Below are 20,473 nucleotides of genomic sequence, written 5' to 3'. Positions count from 1 at the left end.
GATTCTTTCGACCAAGTTAACTAGTATCTATGGGCTGTAGAGGGGGTATTTACCCGCTGGACGGAACGTTAACGCTCTATGATTAGGGCTTATAGCGCCCAGGGTGTTATTAATAGCAGCAAATTTAACCTCTAGTATTTTATGGTTGACCTACTAGAAGAATAGCGTTCTAAAGGGTCTAATAAGGTGGCTGCTAATAATAACCCCAAGCAGCTTAAGGCTTCTAAGGACTCTAAGAATAAAGGGTCTACTAATGCCGCTTCTACTAATAATAGCAAGAATAATTCTACTAATAATAGGAAAAAGAAGCAGCAACAGAAGAAGAAATAGGACTCTAGCAACAATTAGCAAGATGTCGAGGCCTTTATTATAGGCAATTATAATACCCAGGATACTAATATATCCTATTCCTCTTCTTCTACCACTATATCCACTGATAACCAGCCCTTAGCTATAAGCTATAGTGCTAAATCAGGCGGTAGGACCCCTAAGGATGCCCTCCTTTATGATACAGGCTCCACTTGTCATATTGTTAATGATAAGAAGCATTTCACCACTTTTCACCATTTTGAGAAGGATGATAAGCCGGTAATTACTACTGGTGGTGGCCCTATTTCCCCTACTGGTTGGGGTACGGCACGATTTACTGTGCTACAGGGCGTTAATCCCACCAAATGGGGTATTATAGAGCTCAAGAATGCCCTATATATTCCTACCTTGGATATTAATATTATTAGCGGTGTAAAGCACTATGCCGCTAAAGGGGTATTAATTAAAAATCAGCTTTGGTCAGCAAGCCGTAAATGCATCGGCATTTTTAATTTTGAAAAATACGGCTTTTTCCTTCCACAGAAAGGAATAGACACACCACTACTGCATCAACCTTGCAGCCATTATACTGTTACTAATAGTATAACAGTAGAGGTCCCCAGCCCTACTAACCCTGCTGATTATAGTGATCCTGAGGATACTACTATTACCCCTGTTCCTACTACTGCAACTAGTAAGGAACCTGTAGAGGCTACTAGCCCTACTACCAACTCTCCCGCTATTACGACTAGCGAAGAGCCCGCTATTACGACTAGCGAAAATCCCGTAGTGGCTACTAGCCCTACTCCTGCCCCTGTAACTGCTGATATAGAATATCAGAAGCTATTACAGTTAGCCGGCATTTAGCATATACAGCTAGGGCATATAGGTATTCAGCTACTTAAAAAGACCTGTGCTAATACCCCTGGTCTGCCTAACCTTAATAAGGTTAAAGATGCTGATTTTCGCTGCCTAGCCTGTATCCAGGCTAAAAAGGTTAGAAGACCTTCTAAAGATGCGATACCTAATCCAGCTAAATGCCTGGATATTATAGAAGGTGATACTTTTGCTATATTACCTATGCCATATAACAAACGACCTGTTGCCCTTATATTAGTAGATAGAAAATCCCGATTCCGCTGGCTTTACTTGCTGCCTAATAGGGAAGGCACTATTGTTTTTAAAGCATTATAGAGCTTTATATAGAGCCTACAGGTCAGATATAGTAAAACGCCTGTTGAATTCCACTATGATGGTGGAAATGAAATCAACAAAATGCTTAGTGATTGGCTTGTTGAATAGGGTATAGCTTTTAATACCTCTTGCCTTTATATTTACGAACAAAACGGCCTAGCTAAGCGCTCTATTAGGGTTATAGCTGATAGGCTACGTGCTACTATGGCCTGGTCAAGGCTACCATTTAACCTCTGGTCCGCTGTAATTACTGGCGTTGTTATGCTAGTAAATATAATAGCTGTTACTAATAGACCTTCTAGCCCCTATTAGGAGCTATTAAAAGATTATGACTATATTACGCCGGAGTACTACCCTGATCTTATTAACCTTAGGGCCATTGGAGCAGCTATTGAAGTGTTTATACCATACGAAAAGCGTGTAAAAAGCTGCAAATTAGCGCCCCGTACCGAGCCTGGTAGGCTCCTTGCCACTCTAGGTAATAATACTTACCTAGTCTACCTTCTAAAGAAGAAGGTTGTTACTAAAATAACTTTTATTACCTTTATTCATCAAAATGAAGGTATAGGCCCTATTTCTAATGGCCTAGAAGGAGACTTTCACAGAGGGCAAAATATAGGTTCAGAGGGGGTATTTAGTAGAGAACCTGCTATTTTACTGGATGACCTTGAAAGCATGCCGGACCCTACTAACCTTACTAACATTACTAATACTAATGTTATACCGGATGACCTAGAAAGCATGCCGGACCCTACTAATATTAGCGTTATTAATACTAATGCTACCTTGGATAACCGTCTTATATTACAGTCTCCGGCTACTGCAAAGGATGACCTTATAGATATCCTTACTAGCCTTACTCCTGCCGACCTTGCTGGCCCTGCTGGCCCTGCTGGCCCTGCTATACCTGCTAGCCCTACCGACCCTACTAGCCCTACCGACTTATTCCCTAATCAGGATTTATACCACCTGATATGGGATTCCTGCTATGCAGCTAAGCGTAAGCTAGCTAAAAAGGCCCCTGATGGTACGCCTAATAGCTGGAAGGATATGCTACGAAGCCCTGAAAAAGACCTTTGGATAAAGGCATTATTTAAGGAATTTGAGCAGCTATTGGATACTAAAGTCTTCTAATTTATTCCTAAGTCTAGCGTTCCTATTGATAGGAAAATTATACGCAATAGGCTTATTTTTCGGGTTAAAAAGGATGCCAATAATCAGCCTATAAAATATAAGGCTAGATTGGTTGTTAAGGGTTTTATGCAAGTCGAAGGAAAGGACTTTCAGCATACCTATGCTTCTACCTCTATCCCACCTACCTGGAGGGTTATACTGGCTTTGGCTGCTAGTAATAACTGGGAAATAGAGCAGATCGACTTTATAGGCGCCTTCCTAAATAGCGAACTTTCTGAGACCATTTATATGGATATTCCTGACGGATTTCTTGAATTTACAGAGAGCCTACTACTAACTAATAGCGATAGCAAGCTTTGGTCTGATATTCAACGGCAATGGCTACTAACTTTACTTAAAGAAGCCGGCTTTAATCCTTCTATTAAGCAAGCTATTTTACTAAAGAAGGCCCTATACGGGCTAAAACAAGCACCCCGCGAATGGCAACACCGGCTAAAAGACCTGATTTCTAGTGAAGGCTTCTTACCTTTAGCATCTGATGCTGCCGTCTTTTATAATAAGCAAACCAGCACTTTTATCGTCACTTATGTTGACGACTGCCTATTAGTTGGTCCAAATATAACTTATATTAACCAGCTAAAAAGGAAATTCCATAAGGTCTATGCTATAGAAGACCGCGGTCCGGCTTCCTTCTTCCTAGGCGTATAGATTATACGAAATAGGAAGGAAGGTCTATTGTGGCTACACCAAGCCCAATTTATAGCAGAGGTCTTAGCTAAATTCGGCTTACAGGATACTAAACCTCAGCTAATTCCACTTCAACCAGGGATTCTAAATGAATCTAGTGGAAAAGACCTCAGCCCTACTGATCAGAGCCTTTATCAGAGCCTTACTGGCACTATAATGTGGCTTATAATGATGACTAGGCCCGACCTAGCATTTCCTACCCAATACCTCTCTCGGTTTATGTCTAAGGCAACTAATATGCATTTAAATGCTGCGAAAGGCAGCTTTAGCTACCTTAAAGGCACTGAGAACCTAGCTATTTGCTTTACTAAAAGCAATCAACAGCCTATTATAACCGCTTATTCTGATAGCGATTTTGCTGGCTGTAAAGAAACCTCTAAATCTACTGGAGGCTTCCTTACTACTATTAATAGTGGTCCTATTAGCTGGCGTTCTAAGCGAGCCTCTTTAGTAGTGCTATCTACTTTAGAAGCTGAATCTGATGCATTACTTGAGACTATCCGCGAGGTACAGTGGCTTTCTAACCTTTCACGCTCGCACTAAGCATACGCTATTAAAATTCCGGTATATTAGGGAGCAAGCCCAGCTGGGCTTGGTTAAAATTACCTATTTACCTACTAATAGTATGCCTGCTGACGGTCTTACGAAGCCACTGCCGGGCCCTAAATTTACTAGGTTCCGCGAGTTACTAGGTCTTAGGGCCTGCTAACTTATACTAACTTACTTTTACTAAGGTTTTTCTTATGTTTTTCCTTAGCATTTTTTACTGCATTTTCTTTCCCTATCCTTTATACGATTAGCTTGCTACTACAGTAGCTAATCAGAGGGGGTGTTAAAATCCTATAGTAGCCTACTAGGCTGCTGGCCTAATGCCCTACTGGCTTACTGACCTTCTAGTCCTTATACCGCCTCTTGGACTTATGGTAGTATTACCTTAGGCCTTTGCCTTTTACCTTAAGGATTTTCAGTGGATTATTTACTGTATATCAAGTAAGGTAGGCCTTGCTAAAAAGGTGTGGCATTGCTAAATTAGCGTGGTGGGCCTACTAGTGTGGTGGCGGCCTACTAGTGTGGTGGCTAGTCCACTAGTGTGGTGGGTAGTCACTAGCGTGGTGGCTAGTTACTAGTGTGGTGACTAGTTACTAGTGCGGTGGTTAGGGTGGTTGGAAAGGCTGGATATAGTGGGGCTGCTGACGTATTATATACGTGGCATAGCGAGTATTACGGGGAGCTTTCTTACTGGCTACCTTGGATGCCTGGGCCCACCCCTCCTTCGTGTATATATAGGATAGCTTTTCCCCTTCTTTCTAGATAGTAGAAGGGTAGCACAATCGAACCTGTTAATGCACTACATGCCTCTTAACTTCCACCTTCCCTGCGTTTTTGGTTATCTTATATTTGCCTTGCCTTTACACTTGCCCTGCTTTATAGCACTTGTATAGTCTTAGGACTTAGTGAAAAATCTAGTATTTATACTAAGATTAGTTCACAGGTCGCAGACAGTCTTGTGCCATCTAGCTAGCTAGTAAGGCTCTGCTTTTATAGTGACCTTGAGAATTGCAATAGCAACAACAGAATCATGCCTTTCCAGCTAGGCCTTATTAAAGAAGATGCTTCGTTTACAATAAATCAGGATATTAGTTATTTAACCATTCTGCCAAAGAGCAATAAGAATTAAAGGACCGATAGATGAAGAACCGATCCCACCGCACTACCCCTAATAATAAGAAATTCCATATTTTCTTATAGGAATACGAAGAGCCCGGCCCCTAAGGCCTCGAAGAAGAAGCAGAGGCCGACCTTAACGATATTATCGGTAATATCGAGGCAATAATGGCAGGGGATATATAATAGGATGCAGAGAATGCTACCACACTATAGATTACAGCCACTTAGTATTTCCAAGCCCCTATGCAAGTAGAACTATTATCATCTATTGAGATATTACAGGCCCTACAAGATGAATCATACCGACACGCCTTCCTATAGATTAACCCCTTCCGAATGCCCTCACTACTAGACTATAATTCTGCCTTTCTAGAAGAAGAACGGTACAATAACCACACCTTCCGCGGAATCCTACCGGATACCAGCGCTTCCGGCCTATTAACAGCAGGCCTAGGTCAAGCAAAGGCCCTAATAAGGTTAATAAAGACCCTAACTATCGAGGCGACTAATAAAAAGCACACGGTGAACTTCGGCGCTAGCTCTGCTATATCTTCCGGTATATTAAATATTCCGATGATATTCGGTAATATCCCCTTCTACGTCCTTAATAGCAGCACCCCCTTCCTATATTCTATTATGGATATAAATAGGATGGGCGTAAAGCTTAATAATATTAACAACCTATTAATCTAAGGGGATACTAAGGTCCCTATTATCAGGAAATGGGGATATCTATAGTGGACTCTTAATGCCACGGATACTACAGCCTTCCATCTATCGTTATAGGAGATCCGTTAACTATATTATCGATTCGGGCACCCTTCTATCAATAGGCTTACTAAATTGCTTTAGCGGGCTAGTTATAATGATATTGACTGTAGTATTATTAAGAGCATCACCTATATATGCTATTAATACTAGATGAACGCAAAGGCACCCAACCGATTTAAATTCACTCTAAAGGATGACCGCTAATTCAACTATAAGATAATCGTAAATATCCTTTATATTAATAATCGGCCGGTATTACACATCGTAGATGCTACGACAAGCTTCCAGGCAGCCAGATTTCTTAATCCATAAAGACAGAAGGCCCGCGATATTTAGAATGCCCTTAAGGAATACTAGATAGATATATACCTCGGCCCGCCGGATTGGATTGTTCATAATGCTGGCCCTAATTTCGCCTCCGCTAAATTCCATCATAATACCCGGCTTCTATCTATCAATATAGATGAAATTCCTATAGAAGCCCACAATAGCATTAGCAAGGTCGAAAGATATCACGCCCTATTACGCCAAGCCTATACCATTATTAACAACGAAGTAGGCGACCTAATAATAAAGGAATAGAAATTACAGCTTGCTATAAAGGCTATCAACGATTCCGCTAGACCCAACAGTCTAATGCCTATATTATTAGTCTTTGGGGCATATCCTCGACTTACAGACGATTCACCCCCTAGCTTATTAGCATCACAATGCGCCTTAATATTACGAAAGGCTACTAATAAAGCTAGGAAATGCCTCGCTAAGCGATAAGTTCATAATGCCCTCACCCAATGGAACGGCCCAGACACGTGGCCTATCCACCGACTACCCCTACAGTCCGATGTACGGATATAGAGAGAAAAGGGTGGATAGCACAGGCCGTACCGGCTAATCAGCCTCAATAGTAAGACCTATATCGTACAGATGCCACATAGCCCCATTAAGTTCCAGTTAACGGTCGTTAAACCTTATAACTACGACCTTAACAGCAATCCCGCTGCCGATAATGCCGAAGATATCGTCTATACCGAAGGACCGGCCCGCCCCAGCCGGATAGAAATCAGGATACCGGCTGCAGCCGCACCTCCAGCCGCAATAACACCTACAGCCGTAATATATCTATCACCAGCAAGGGTAGTATCCGATATTATAATCAATAAGGACTAAGAAGAAGCTTTCGTCAACGCTATAGCTTTTAATACCGTTATTGACGTCTCTTTCCTAACCGCGAAAGAGCAAGCCGACCTGCAGCTTACTAGCCAATTACGCCGGAAAGGGAAGATTATAACCCCTAGAGCCCCTTTCGAACAGTCTAACCATATAGAGATAAAAGCATTACAGGCCCGCGATATATTCCGATTCGTCACCTTTAATATCGGTCAACATAGAGCCCAACGCCTGTTTAACTTACGCATAGTACGAGAAATTAAAGGCAAAGGCATAGACACCCCGTATAAGAAGTCTAGGCTTATAATACAAGGCCATAGTGATAATGAAAAGCGATTAATATTAACTCAATCCCCCACAATTCAACAGGCGAGTCAACGGCTACTTATATCATTAGCCCTATTACTATAATGCTCTCACAGCTTATTCCTCTAGATACATAATATTACACAGGCTTATATATAGTTATCAACCACCCTCAATCGGTCGATCATCACCAAATTACCTAAGCAAATAGCTCACCAATACCCTGATAATACGATTATAGAAGTAGTGAAGCCACTATACGGAATAGCTGAGGCAGGCACCCACTAATAGGCGACATACTTCCGGCACCATCGCGAGAAGCTGGGCATAACCACTTTAACCTATAACCCCTATTTGCTAATATCCGGCAATACCAACCGTACTGACGTTCCTAACCATACTGGTGATACCTACGATACTTCAACCTATAACCCCTGTTTGCTGATATCCGGCGATACCAACCGTACTGACGTTCCTGACCATACTAGTGATACCAGCGATACCACATGCTTTGGTATCGTAGGTATGCAGACTGACGATACCCTCAGCCTAAGTGACGATGCCTTCTTCCAATAGGAAGAATTAGAGCTTACTAAGGCAGGCTTTAATACCAAGCCTAAGACGAAGCTATCACCAACTGTGCCCCTAATATTCAATGGATATATACTGACGGCCACTTCCGATAGCATAATAACGTTATGCCAGAAAGGTTAAAGCAAGAAGATCGCGACCATCGATAAGAATGCGCCTATAGTATAGCATAATTATATCGAATAACGCACTTGTAGCGCTTATGTAGCTATGGTCTGCCAGCCCGAGGCGTCTTTTGACCTATTTATTGCAGTATAATACTAGCAACCTGACCCTAAAGATATCGCGAGATTGAATAAGCGCCTTCAATAGCAATACGATAACTAGGACCATGGCTTATGGTATATTAATCTAACCCTTATTATAGCCAAACTCTTTATATTTGTTGACGGATCCTTTGCCAACAACAAAGATTTAAGCTCCTAGATTGGCTATATTATTATGCTAGGGAATGAAGAGGACAATCCTACGGATAACACCAATACCTTCCTACTGACCGGTAATATCATTACTTACAGCTCTACAAAAAGTAAGCGTATAACACGTAGCGCATTCGCTTCGGAGCTATATAGTATAGTACAAGGGGTCGATATTGCATATACGATAGGCACGACCCTTAATATAATTACCAGTAGGCTAGGATTGCCGAAGATCCCTATGGTTATATATACAGATTCGTTTTCGTTATATAAATGCCTTATCAAGCTAGGCACTACTAAGGAAAAGAGGCTTATAATAGATATTATGGCCCTGCGATAGTCATACGAGCGCCGGGAGATATATAAGATCTATTAGATCAATAGGAATAATAATCTCGCCGATGTAATAACCAAGGGAACGCCCAATAAAGCCCTTAAGACCTTCGTCGACCAAAATAAGGCTATTATACGTGTGGAAGGGTGGGTAAAGAGGCCGGTCAATATCTAACTGCGTTTGGAAGGTATTGGTGATATCATAGGTGGCAAGTGTATGGATTTTCCTATGTTCAATGTTATATGCAATACTGCTTTTACTGCGTTTACTGCTGCCCCTTTTTGCCCCTTTGTTTTGGCTGTAATATTCAACATACCGGCTGTACGGTATGAGGCCGCGCGGCGCGACAGCATTATCGGCGGCACAACCTGCCGAGACCGCGCCGCACTTTTCTTTCTATGTGTGCGCCTTATATCCTAGCGATTCCGATATTTGCTTCTATAAAAAGAGAAGCTGCTAGTATCGGAATCGCTATCGTAAGGTGCCCAATTGGGCATATTACGACGGATGTGCCGCGCACACCCGATGCGCACGATGTAGCCACTTTGGCCCCTTTTGCCCCTTTACCCCTGAGCCCGGTAGGGCACGCGGGCAGCCCGGCCCGACTGCGCCGATACACATGACAGCGGCACGCACAAAAAGGCCACATCGTGTAATTACCCTCTTTTGCTTCCTTTCTTTCCTTTTAGATATTCAGTCATTAGTAAAGCAATCAAATCCTTTACTTGGTGACCTTACGGTACATAATACCACGCGCGCGACCCTACGTATAACTGGGTACCCCGAGTTTATATCAACATAAATAGCTCTAAATCTTTACTGCTATTCCGATTTTTCTATATTATAGTAGGCAGATAGGTTAGAGATCTAACTATTATACTATTTTTTCGCTTATAGTGCTATAGTAATTATAACCTAAGTCGATTAAGGTATTAATAAAAGTATAAGATTTATATAATATCGATACTAAAAAGGGGTGCTTATCTATATATTTTATAATCTCTTTTATCTTTTTTATATAAAATCCTTTTTATAATCGATTGGGGTTTTAGGTATATACTTTAAGCCTTTTTACGAGATTAGGCTTAAAGGCTAATCTTTTCCTTAAGAGTTATCGCTACTATTATCCTTAGTAGTATAGGAGTCTATTATAGCTACTTTAACCGTTCCCGGTCTATAGGCCTTTTGTAAATAGTATTTCTATATATAGTGGGTAGAAGTACTATAATAAAGATAAAGGTCCTTTTTCTATTACTTATTAAAGACCTCCTATAAGACCTATTTAGCTATATATTGCTTACTCTTTAAAGTAAGCTAGTTAATACCTATTATTTGCATATTACCCTCTGCATCTTAATTATTATTTTATCGATCGCGAGGAGGACTAAAATAGTATTTAGTAGTTAGGCTAGTCTTAAGGTTAATAATAATTTAACGATAGCAGTCGACTACTATATAGTAGTTATTATAGGAGACCCTAAGTCTAATGATTTTATTAGCTATCCTAGCATTTAATACAGAATAGAGGTATTTAAGTTTTACTTCTTTAGGCTAGCTAATTCCTCCTATAAGCATTAGTTTTTCTTTAAATTAGATAAAGAAAGCGGTAAAAAGTTCTTTAGGGCCTTAGCGTAAAGAGTGCTTAAGTTTAGTAATTGCGTAATCCTATTAATATAGATCCTTAAAAAGATATTAGAGGTATTTAAAGAACTTCGCTATATTATAATCGTAGGCCTTACTATTCTTAAAAAAGGCTGCGATTTATAATTAGACTATAGAAAATAGGTTTTAGAAGATAAATATCTACTATATCTTTTCGTCCCTAATAAAATCTTTATCGATTTCGAGCTTATATTATATAAAAGTTCGCTAGGCGGTAAATATTATCTTTTTGCCGTTAAAGGGGTCCCCTATTAGGATCGGCTTACGCTTAGGTTAGGTATAAGCTATATCGAGAGTAGTAGGGGGGATAAGTCCGCCCTATTGTATTATTAGAACTGGTTGGTATTTTAGTTAGGGTTTACTCGCCTGCTCTGCGAGATAAGCCTATAAAGAGTTTATCTGCGATTGAATCTATTATATACCCTCGGAAAGTTGCTGCATTTAGGTGTATATATTACATCGGGGGCGCTACTGCCTTATGCCGTCTGCCCCTGTCTTATTGGGCGCGCTTATTTTAATATCGTGTAACGCTTGCATTATTAGTTCCATAATACGGAGTTATAATAGTAAGGCTGAGAGAGTCTATTTAAATATAATAGACTGGCCCTAGGGCGATTGCAAATAGGCGTTAATAATATATATTAAATAGACTAAAGAGGAAGGGAAAGGATCCAAATAGGAACCTTCTATCTAGTCTATTTATATCCCGATTATAATACGTATTAGAGTCCTAGTATAGTCCCGTGACCCCGTCTGTTGCCCTTCTTAGGCTAGACGCGGGCGCAGCCCGAGTCTTAGCTATATTGTGGCGCGGGCGTAGCCCGAGCCTGTGATAATAGTCGATAAATTCAGTAAATAGTTAATAATAGCACCCTATAAAGATGCCTTATCCGCATACTAATATGCCTCCCTCCTCTATAATAGACTATTATCCTCTAATTAAGGGATCCTAAAGGTAGTTATTAGCGATAGAGATAGGAGATTCTTATCTACTATATAGTCTAGTTTTTAGAAACTAATAGGTACGAAATTACTCTATTCGATAGCCTATTATCCCTAAATAGACGGTTAAATAGAATAAATAATCTAATAGATTAAATCGATAGTCTGAATCTATATTTATCACCTAGAAGACTTATATCAGTAGGAGATAATTCTGCCTAAACTCCAATTTGAATTTAATAATACTTTAAACGCATCGACTAAAGTTTCACTAAACTAAATCGTTCTTAGCTTCAACCCTAATAATATCATTAGCGTATTTATATACCCTCCTCTAGACTTACTTAACTATATTAAAAAATGACTCTAAGCCTATAACGTAATAGCTATTGCCGCCATCTAAATAAAATCGCACTATAATAATAAATATTAATCAATATTCTTTTAACCTTGTTAAAATCCTATAGTAGCCTACTAGGCTGCTGGCCTAATGCCCTATTGGTCTACTAACCTTCTGGCCCTTATACCGTCTCTTAGACTTACGGTATTCTTACCAACCCAGGCCTTTGCCTTTTACCTTAAGGATTTTCAGTGGATTATTTACTGTATATCAAGTAAGGTAGGCCTTATTGAAAAGGTGTGGCATTGCTAAATTAGCGTGGTTGCCTACTAGCGTGGTGGCGGCCTACTAGCGTGGTGTGGCATTGCTAAATTAGCGTGGTGGCCTACTAGCGTGGTGGCTAGTCCACTAGTGTGGTGGTTAGTCACTAGCGTGGTGGCTAGTTACTAGTACGGTGACTAATTACTAGTACGGTGGTTAGGGTGGTTGGAAAGGCCGGATATAGTGGGGCTGCTGACGTATCATATACGTGGCATAGTGAGCATTACGGGGAGCTATCTTACTGGCTACCCTGAATGCCTGGGCCCACCCCTCCTTCGTGTATATATAGGATAGCTTTCCCCCTTCTTTTTAGACAGTTGAAGGGTAGCACAATCGAGTCTGTTAATGCACTATATGCCTCTTAACTTCCACCTTCCCTGCGTTTCTGGTTATCTTATATTTGCCTTGCCTTTACACTTGCCCTGTTTTATAGCACTTGTATAGTCTTAGGACTTAGTGAAAAATCTAGTATTTATACTAAGATTAGTTCACAGGTCGCAGACAGTCTTGTGCCATCTAGCTAGCTAGTAAGGCTTTGCTTTTATAGTGACCTTGAGAATTCAATAAACCTAGTAATAAAGTATTTATCTATATCGATAGAAGAGGATACTCAATCCTATTGCAATTTAGCTAAAAGTATTCTACTAAATTTGCTGGCCCATTCGAGGTAATGCAATATATAGGCAGATCGGCCTATAAGCTTAACCTCTTAGATACTTAGCGAATATACCTAATTATCTCTATCGACTATTTCGAACCTTTTATACCTAACCTATTTTAATAGCTAGCCCTAATATCTGTATTAGTACGCCTTACCAATTATAATATATAGCAGATAATTGACTATAAAACGATAAAGGATAGAACCTAATATTATATTAAATTCACCGATCTTAATAGCTTATACAACTAGTAGATAATAGCAGATGCAATACTAAAGAAACCATCCGGCCTAAAACTATTATAATATTAGAATAATAATCGAGCTAATTCTATTATAGCAGTAGCTTAACCGATTATTATATTAGTAGTTCAACCGATTATTATAATAATAGCTTAACCGACTTAACTTCCTACCGATCTCCTATAATATATAGCCCGCTAGGCGATACTGCTGCTTAAATAATAAGACCCTCTTACCTTACTCTAGCCTTACCTAACTAATATTAGCTAACCCTTTTAATTTTTTTTCTTATCCCTCTATTCTTTCCTTCTCTATATTTTATTTTAGCATTTTAACCTTCCTATGTATATATTCTAGTATTTCGACCCTCCTATGCATATAAACTTAATACCTATAACCTCCTATAATATCTATATAATCTATAGTATTATAGTCCCGCTAAAATATCATTAGTATCGTCTAAGTATATAGACCTAACTTACTGTAATATATTCTCACTAGGCATTTTCTTTTATATCGAAGGGTATTACCTTAGGAGATTATCGAAATAGCCTCTCTAATAAATATTTTTTCCTTATTTAACCTTGCTAGTATATATACTATACTATCTAATAATACCTTAACTAAAAAAATTCCGGCTGCGCTTTAAATCCCTAAAGACCTATAGGATATCCTTCAAGCGGTTATTTCTAAAATGATTTAGGGATCTATATTATCCCGAAATGTCTAATACTAAAATATATACTAATACTATTAGGCCCTTCTCGATTAGATCCCTCTATATTCTATTTCTATTATTAATGCTTAGCGATGTTTCTATCCTATTAGAGATAAACCCCTAATAAATATAATGCCCTTTAGCCTGACCCCGACTATATTATTTACCCCGATTAACTAATAGCCACCTCTACTTACCCTAATCGATTAGTAGTTACCTTTTTAACCTATACCCCCTCTAGCTATCTAATAGTAACCTCTATCTTACTTACCCTCTAGCGATATACTTATAGAACTAATAAAATTGACCTAATTTATCTCTAAGCTTGCTAATAATGCTTATAATCGCGACTTATAAAGCTATCCTGCCCCCGATATAGCCTAAGAATTAGTAAAGTTAATTTAAATCGCTTTTGATCTGCTTAAAGCCGTTAATAAGCATTACGCCTAAACTAATCCTATTAGAGAAATAGTAGACTTTAACTACCTAGCGCCCTAACTTATTTATATTTCTAAGAAATAGTTCGAGTAATTACTCCGATATATAGAGGCCTTTAAGTATTACTTTAAACTTATTAAGGAATAGATAACTTAATAGATATAGTAAATGTTTGAGCTTATTAAGGCTTTTACGTGCAATATATCGGCTCTACAGCAACTTACTAATGCTATTAACCGTACCTTAATTATTACTATTGTAGAGTCACCCCTACTAGCTTTAACTCTTAAGCAGCTAATATTGACTCTTAAGACGAAAAAGAGACCGGCAACCTCAACTCCTAAGATAATAAAAAAGAGACCTCGACCAGTAAGACGAACGACCTATGCACCATCTCTATTATCGACCTATATACCATTTCCGTTAGCAACCCTAATAAAGTCGATTCAACCACCCACCACTCCCTCACGACCGGAATCCCTACTATATAATAACGCCCACTTCGACAAGGCTTAGGGTGATAGGCAGGAATAAAACTTAGGCATTAAGGACAATTAAGTTACTTACGATCTATGCACAGCGAGGATACTATTTTTCTTTAACGGGCGGCACTTGTCACATATCACTCATGTGACCCTCACGTGATAACGTCTATATATATATACATATAGCTTAGCTCCCTGTAGACATTAGCTAGAGAGAGAAACCAAGCCTATTACAACACACACTCTGACCTCATTGATCGTGACACTGCTGCTGCTGCTGCGCGGCTGTACGCGCAAAGCACCAAGCACCAAGCACCAAGCACCAACAAAAGCAAGTATCGTCTCACCCCGTGGCATAGAGTTGAAGCTGCCTTTTGGTGCTGTAGTTGGGAGAGGTGCGGGTGAGGCTGCACAGCGACAAGTGGCTTATCTCATGGCTCAAACGGTCTGGTGGTATGTACCTTGTACGGAGTACTAGTAGCATATACTTACTTGTTGCTGCGATGACGAGCCCCCTCCCCGCCTGGAAATACTGCCCGTTGTTTCCTTCTTAGTGCTCCCCGTACTTCGTACTCGCTACGTACTGTACCTCTTACCTTGTCGCCCACCCCCCAGCTGGCCCCCTTTTCCCATCCCGGTCTTCAGCACTTCTGATGAGATATCGTCGTCATTGTTTTTTTGTCCCTTCTCCTCGTCGTCCTCAAACTTTCATTTTCCCGCCGCTGGCCCTGTGACTCGTTTCAGACAACTCATGGCACTTCTCCTCTGATTGTTACCTTTGAAAGCCCCCATCTTCGCTCACTCGAGACCTCGCAGTCGCCATTTGGGGAACGTCGGGATTGCAGCCAGTCAGACAGCAGCAGCTGGCTTCATTCTCCAAACGTTGAAGCGATTCCTTGCTCAACCTGACCGACCAGGACAAGGTTTGTTATAGTGCCAAGTGGACTCTCCCCCCAACCTGCTCCCGAGTCCCGACATTCCGGGCTGAGTTTCAGTTGCCTTCTTTTCGTCTTCACTTCGCAATTCCGTCCAATCGCGCGCGGGCCATTCGGGTCTGCCATGTCTCATTGCCCAGCCACACGTTCCAACCGACCGCGCTGCTGAGCTGACTCGGATGAAAGCTCTTATCCGGTGACCGACTGAATGAATGTCCTTTCACTTCCGCTGGGCTGGCCTCTTTGACGTTGAAAGCTCAATCTCTCACCACCACCGCCCAACTACCTATGCTTCATATCCCGTTGCTGCCTCCTCGTCTTGCTCCAGCCTTGCCATCCTCTTCAGGCCCGAAGAAAGTGAATACCCAGCAAGAATAATTTAAGGACAAACAAAACAAGAGGAAGAGCCCGAAATATCCCATTGTGGGTGGGCTGCGCCGTGGATGCACGCTGAACAGTAAACGGACAACCACCAGACCGCTTCGCCTCGTCTCGCAAATTCTACGTTGCTATATTTGCGTGCGCAAAATAGCTTCGTGACCACGTGCGACGGGCAATTGATCACCCACTGCCGTGACGTTTTCCTTCTTAGCTTCTTTTTCTTTTTCCCTCTTTCTTCTTCTGCTTGGGCATTTCGCTGTTTCCGGAGTGACGAATGCGGGCTTGGTAACTGGAAGCGCTCTCCGGTTTCTCACATGTACGTACCGTACCATTGGCACCCGGTCTCCGTCCAAATTCCAGAACTGTTGTGGCTGAGACATAGGCTTCTCCAGCCCACCCACTCTCAACGTCACTAATCCAAGCTCGTGTCGCCGATTCTTTTCCATCTGTCTCACCGCGCTATACCAAGCTTCTGCTGCTTCTGCTGCTTCTGCAGCTTCTGCATACTACTACATTCGTCTTCGCTCTTCTGCAGTGCCTCTGCAGTCATGTTCTCGTAGGGCTGTCAAACGACACAGGCCGGCTGGAACCGTGAGAGGGCCTCTACCAAGGAGGTACCCGCCAATAAATCAACGACAGGATACCACCCGCAAATATGAACGTTGAAAGTTGGAAACGGAGATCCTCATCTGGGATGGCCTTGACTCTCTCGGCTACCGCGCCCTATGATGTGCCCAGCACTCCGACTGAGATCAAGTCTCCCCGAGTATTAACTCGAGCCCTTCGATCTATAAGCAGCTCTTCCATACACTCAATGACCAGTGGCCCCACGAGGAGCAGCAATTCCACTCGACGGCTTCAGAAGAATCCCTCGTCCAGTTCATCTTCCATGTTCGACAGGCTGCAAAGAAGAATGTCCAGCCAATCCCCGGGTTCCGATCGTCCGGAGAGCCCAGTCGAGCAGCTACAGCCCTATTCGTCCATGGAAATTCTACAATGCGGGCCACTAAAGGCCGACGTTTCGCTTCTCAAAGCTCGATCCGAGTACCTGGTTCTTTCCGACCAAGTCTTAGTCAAGCTGAGCGGCGGAGATGCTGCAAGGGCCGCTTTTCCACAACTCAATCCTCATGATCCACATGCTCGGGATCCAGCTCGTTACCAGCAGTCTTCTGGCAAATTCTCGTCGAGTGATGTCCGCCTTGAGATTCCCTTGCGCTCCCTAATCGCAGTTTTCAACGACGATGGCCCCAGCAACCGATCTGGCATCGAGGTCTGGTGGTTTTCTCCCTGGCCCAGACTAGCTTACTCCAAGGCTCATTTCTACTTCTCTGTACCCAAGGAGCGAGACGACTGGCTTGATGCGATTCACCGCGCGTGCAGGTCAAAACTAAGGCAAACGCCTGGAAGCTCCTTGATAGCGGATAACCTAAGAAGCCGCATTGACCACCTCGTTCGCTCCGCGGAGGGCTCAGCCGATGTGGGCTACCAGAGCATCATTTTTCCCGTAGCAAGACGAGTGTTTGGTCCAAAGAGCGCAGGGGTGGAAGAAGCCCCTGATAACACCGACATTTCCTCGTTCTTCCTCATCATCGGACCATGCATGTGCCATTTTGTCGAAGTTCTCAAGGCTGACCATTTTACCGCACCCGGAGACTTAAGAGTGAAAGCAACATCCTATGGAACGGTAACTCTGACTCGTTTCAGAGCTTCCGTGGCATCTCACGAACATCGATTCATCATGTACTTTCGGTAAGTCTGGATCACGGAGGAATGGAAATGCCCTTGACAGCAGAAGAAGCAAAGAGCTAATAGAAGGTCTAGATTACCATTTGGACGAGAGTCAAGAGTTGACTTGGCAAGCACCCATTACCGAAGAATCATCGAGACTCTCACCAAAGCAGATCGCAATCTGAAGCCCATGTGGCCCCAGCATTTTCAGCAGGTCATCTTCGACGTCAAAGGCCTACCTCCACCACTTCAACTTACCTCGGGTAATGATCTCGGCGGTCTGAAGCGGAGCTTGGAGGCATATTGCGCCGCTTTCCAAGTCCGGGTACCCAGTTGGACTATCGAATGGAGTCCTCCACCTCAGCCAGCCTTCCGACTGTTACCTCAGACGGGCCAGGCATATTTACCCCTTCAACTTCTCGCAGTCTTTCGAGCTTTGCGTTACAACAGCTTCTTCAAGGCCATTTCCTTCCGCGGGGTAGATCTTAGCCCACTGGCAGGCAGGAACGACAAGACACAGTACGGGGACTCGCTGGCTTACAAGTCGCTAAATGGTATGTGGTCACATGGCCAGGAATGTCCGCCCCCCACCGCAAGAAATGCTAATTGCACTACAGGAGTGACAATATCGGAAGACCATCACGAGCTCCTCTCTCAAGCAACAATCCTGGAACAGGAAGTTCACGCGCTGTTATTTGCCTCGGAGTCGATTCGCTGCCTTGATGTCTCAGACGTTCTTGGACTCGCTGGCAGGAAGAATAATAGGCTTAGCCGTCTTCAATGCGACATGGCTAGCCTCAGCAAGACAACCTCTGAGATTTTGAGGCCTTTCCTGGAGTTGCTGAGGCGGAAACTGTGCGTTTGCCACAGCATCTCTTTATCTGGGAATCCCGTAGCTGCCGGCGACCTGGATGAGCTAGGTAAGGGAGGCTTTTCGCATCTCGTCTTTCATGTATCGGAAATAGCTAACGGGCACGCGGCACAGCGAACCTTCTAATGCTCGAGCAAGTTCATGTGCGGCGTATGGATCTATCAAAGTGCTCGTTAGGCGACAGCGGGTTATCACGGTTGTGGATGAGTCTTGCCGGCCAGTCAAACTCTCTCGAGTGGTTAGACACTTCCGATAATCAGGGAACCGTGCGATTCGAGACCATCAAAAGCACGCTGAGAAGAATGAAGAGACTTTGCAAGCTCAAGATTGCCGGCAACACTCGAATCCTGTCTGATGAGCCGTTATTTGATGAGATGACGATGCAAGAGTGGGAACTGCAAGAGCTCGACCTCTCCGGAATCGCCGTAAGTATCAACGTCCTCTTCTTGAAAAGAAAGCAGTTTGGCATGGACTCATGCGTTACCTAGCTGAATACCGCTACGGTTGATGTCATATCAAACTACCTGGCAACAGACAAGTCGAAAAGCCTCCAGGCTCTGCGGCTCAACAACACCGGCCTCACTGGCGGGCAACTCGCCAAGATATTTCAGGCGATGGGGCGCGCAAGGCCAATGGAGCTTCACATCAACGGTAGCCGCATTGACGAGGGCGCGGATGAGCTGGTCATGGCTATCAGCGAAGATTACGGTCCATGGTGTCTTTTTGCACAAATGATAGAATTCGCGGTGGAAACGAATTACATCAAGATTCTCAGGGCTTTGACCAGTAACCAGTCCATTGAATGCCTCAACCTTGCTGGCACTTCTACTCCCGATGCTGCCAGCGGGGCTGCCTGCCAAGCGATCGCGGACTTTTTCGCCCAGAATCGTAGCGTTCGTTACCTTGATATATCCGGCTTCGACTCAAAGTTGGACGAGGGCAGACTCGGAAGGGAGTTTTCCAAGTCACTGATTGGGTTGCGGACAAACAAGAGCATCGAGCATCTCCGAGTGCGCAGTCAGATGCTCAACATCAACATCGGGGATCTTGCCGAGGCCATCGCCGTGAACAGGACCCTCCAAACACTCGACTGCGAGGGCAATGACTTTAGCCTCTCCAATTATAGGCATCTCGTACAGTCCTTGGAACAAAACACCACCATTCGGTACTTTTCTGCTTTCGCACCCGAGGAACTCAACAAGGCTATCACCCGATGCACGGAAACAGCAGTCAATGTGGTTCCAGTTCGAAGAACATCCGTCATATCCAGGTTCAAGCAAGACAGAAACGAGAACGGACAGACTAAACCGCTGATGCAGCGTTTGAAGGACGAGTGGGATGGTACGGGAGCAGACTTGGCGCGGATTCTTCAGCACAACCAAGCTCTCCTTGACCAAGAAATGTTGGCAGATCAGAGTGACGGCTCTTCCCAGGAATACTGGAGATGTTGTAACGTTGCCGATGCGGCGCTCTCCGCCGCTTTCGGAGGATTGGCGTTCCGGGATCTTGAAGTTCAACGCGCCAAGGGCAGGCGGACTTCGCAGGACTCGCAGCTTGCCCTGGCGGTTGATTTGTCTGGCAGACGACACAGTCACAGTCACAGTCGCCAAAGCTCTTTGGGGTCGCGGGACTTTGCTCGGCCAGTCTCGATCCTGTCCAGCGAGGCGGCGGTGAGCCCATCTACAGAAGAGGCCAGTAACGGATCAGGAGGTGTGCCAACACCGCCGGAGTTTGACAGTGCGACGGATCAAGACTCTGAATTGATGACGCCGCCATTTGATGATGACGCGGCGTTTTATTATATTTACTACGATGGTCGCGAGGTGGACGACGTGCTGCAGTTGAAAAGAAATAGGCGATACTTGGGTGACCCAACCAGTCGTATCGACGAAGAGGACAGCTAGTTGCATATCAACCCTACAAGATGGAACAGGGGGCACACGAATCAAACTGACGAGGTCAATTTTTGCACGGAAACAAATTGCGGGCGTCAAATTTTATATGCTGGTCCATCTCGAAGGGAATTCTTTTTTTTTTTTTTTTTTACGGACATGGGATGGATAGAGTTGCTTCTTTTTTTTTTTTTTTTCGTGCTTTCTTTCTTTCTT

The 20,473-nt window shown here is 43.1% G+C and overlaps 1 protein-coding gene across 1 annotated transcript; it reads left to right on the top strand.

Moving 5' to 3' along the window:
* Positions 1-16,421: 16,421 nt before the first annotated feature.
* On the top strand, positions 16,422-20,269 carry UV8b_03776 (uncharacterized protein; the record flags this gene model as incomplete). Its single annotated transcript, XM_043141274.1, has 5 exons — positions 16,422-17,515; positions 17,588-18,048; positions 18,112-18,414; positions 18,480-18,790; positions 18,854-20,269. The coding sequence occupies 5 exons, from the start codon at positions 16,422-16,424 to the stop codon at positions 20,267-20,269; spliced, it is 3,585 nt and encodes a 1,194-aa protein (XP_042997208.1).
* Positions 20,270-20,473: the final 204 nt, after the last annotated feature.

Source organism: Ustilaginoidea virens, chromosome 3, assembly GCF_000687475.1.
Source record: "Ustilaginoidea virens chromosome 3, complete sequence".
Taxonomy (NCBI): domain Eukaryota; kingdom Fungi; phylum Ascomycota; class Sordariomycetes; order Hypocreales; family Clavicipitaceae; genus Ustilaginoidea; species Ustilaginoidea virens.
The sequence above is the reverse complement of the archived record's forward strand: the minus strand, read 5'-3'. Positions and strand labels throughout refer to the sequence as shown.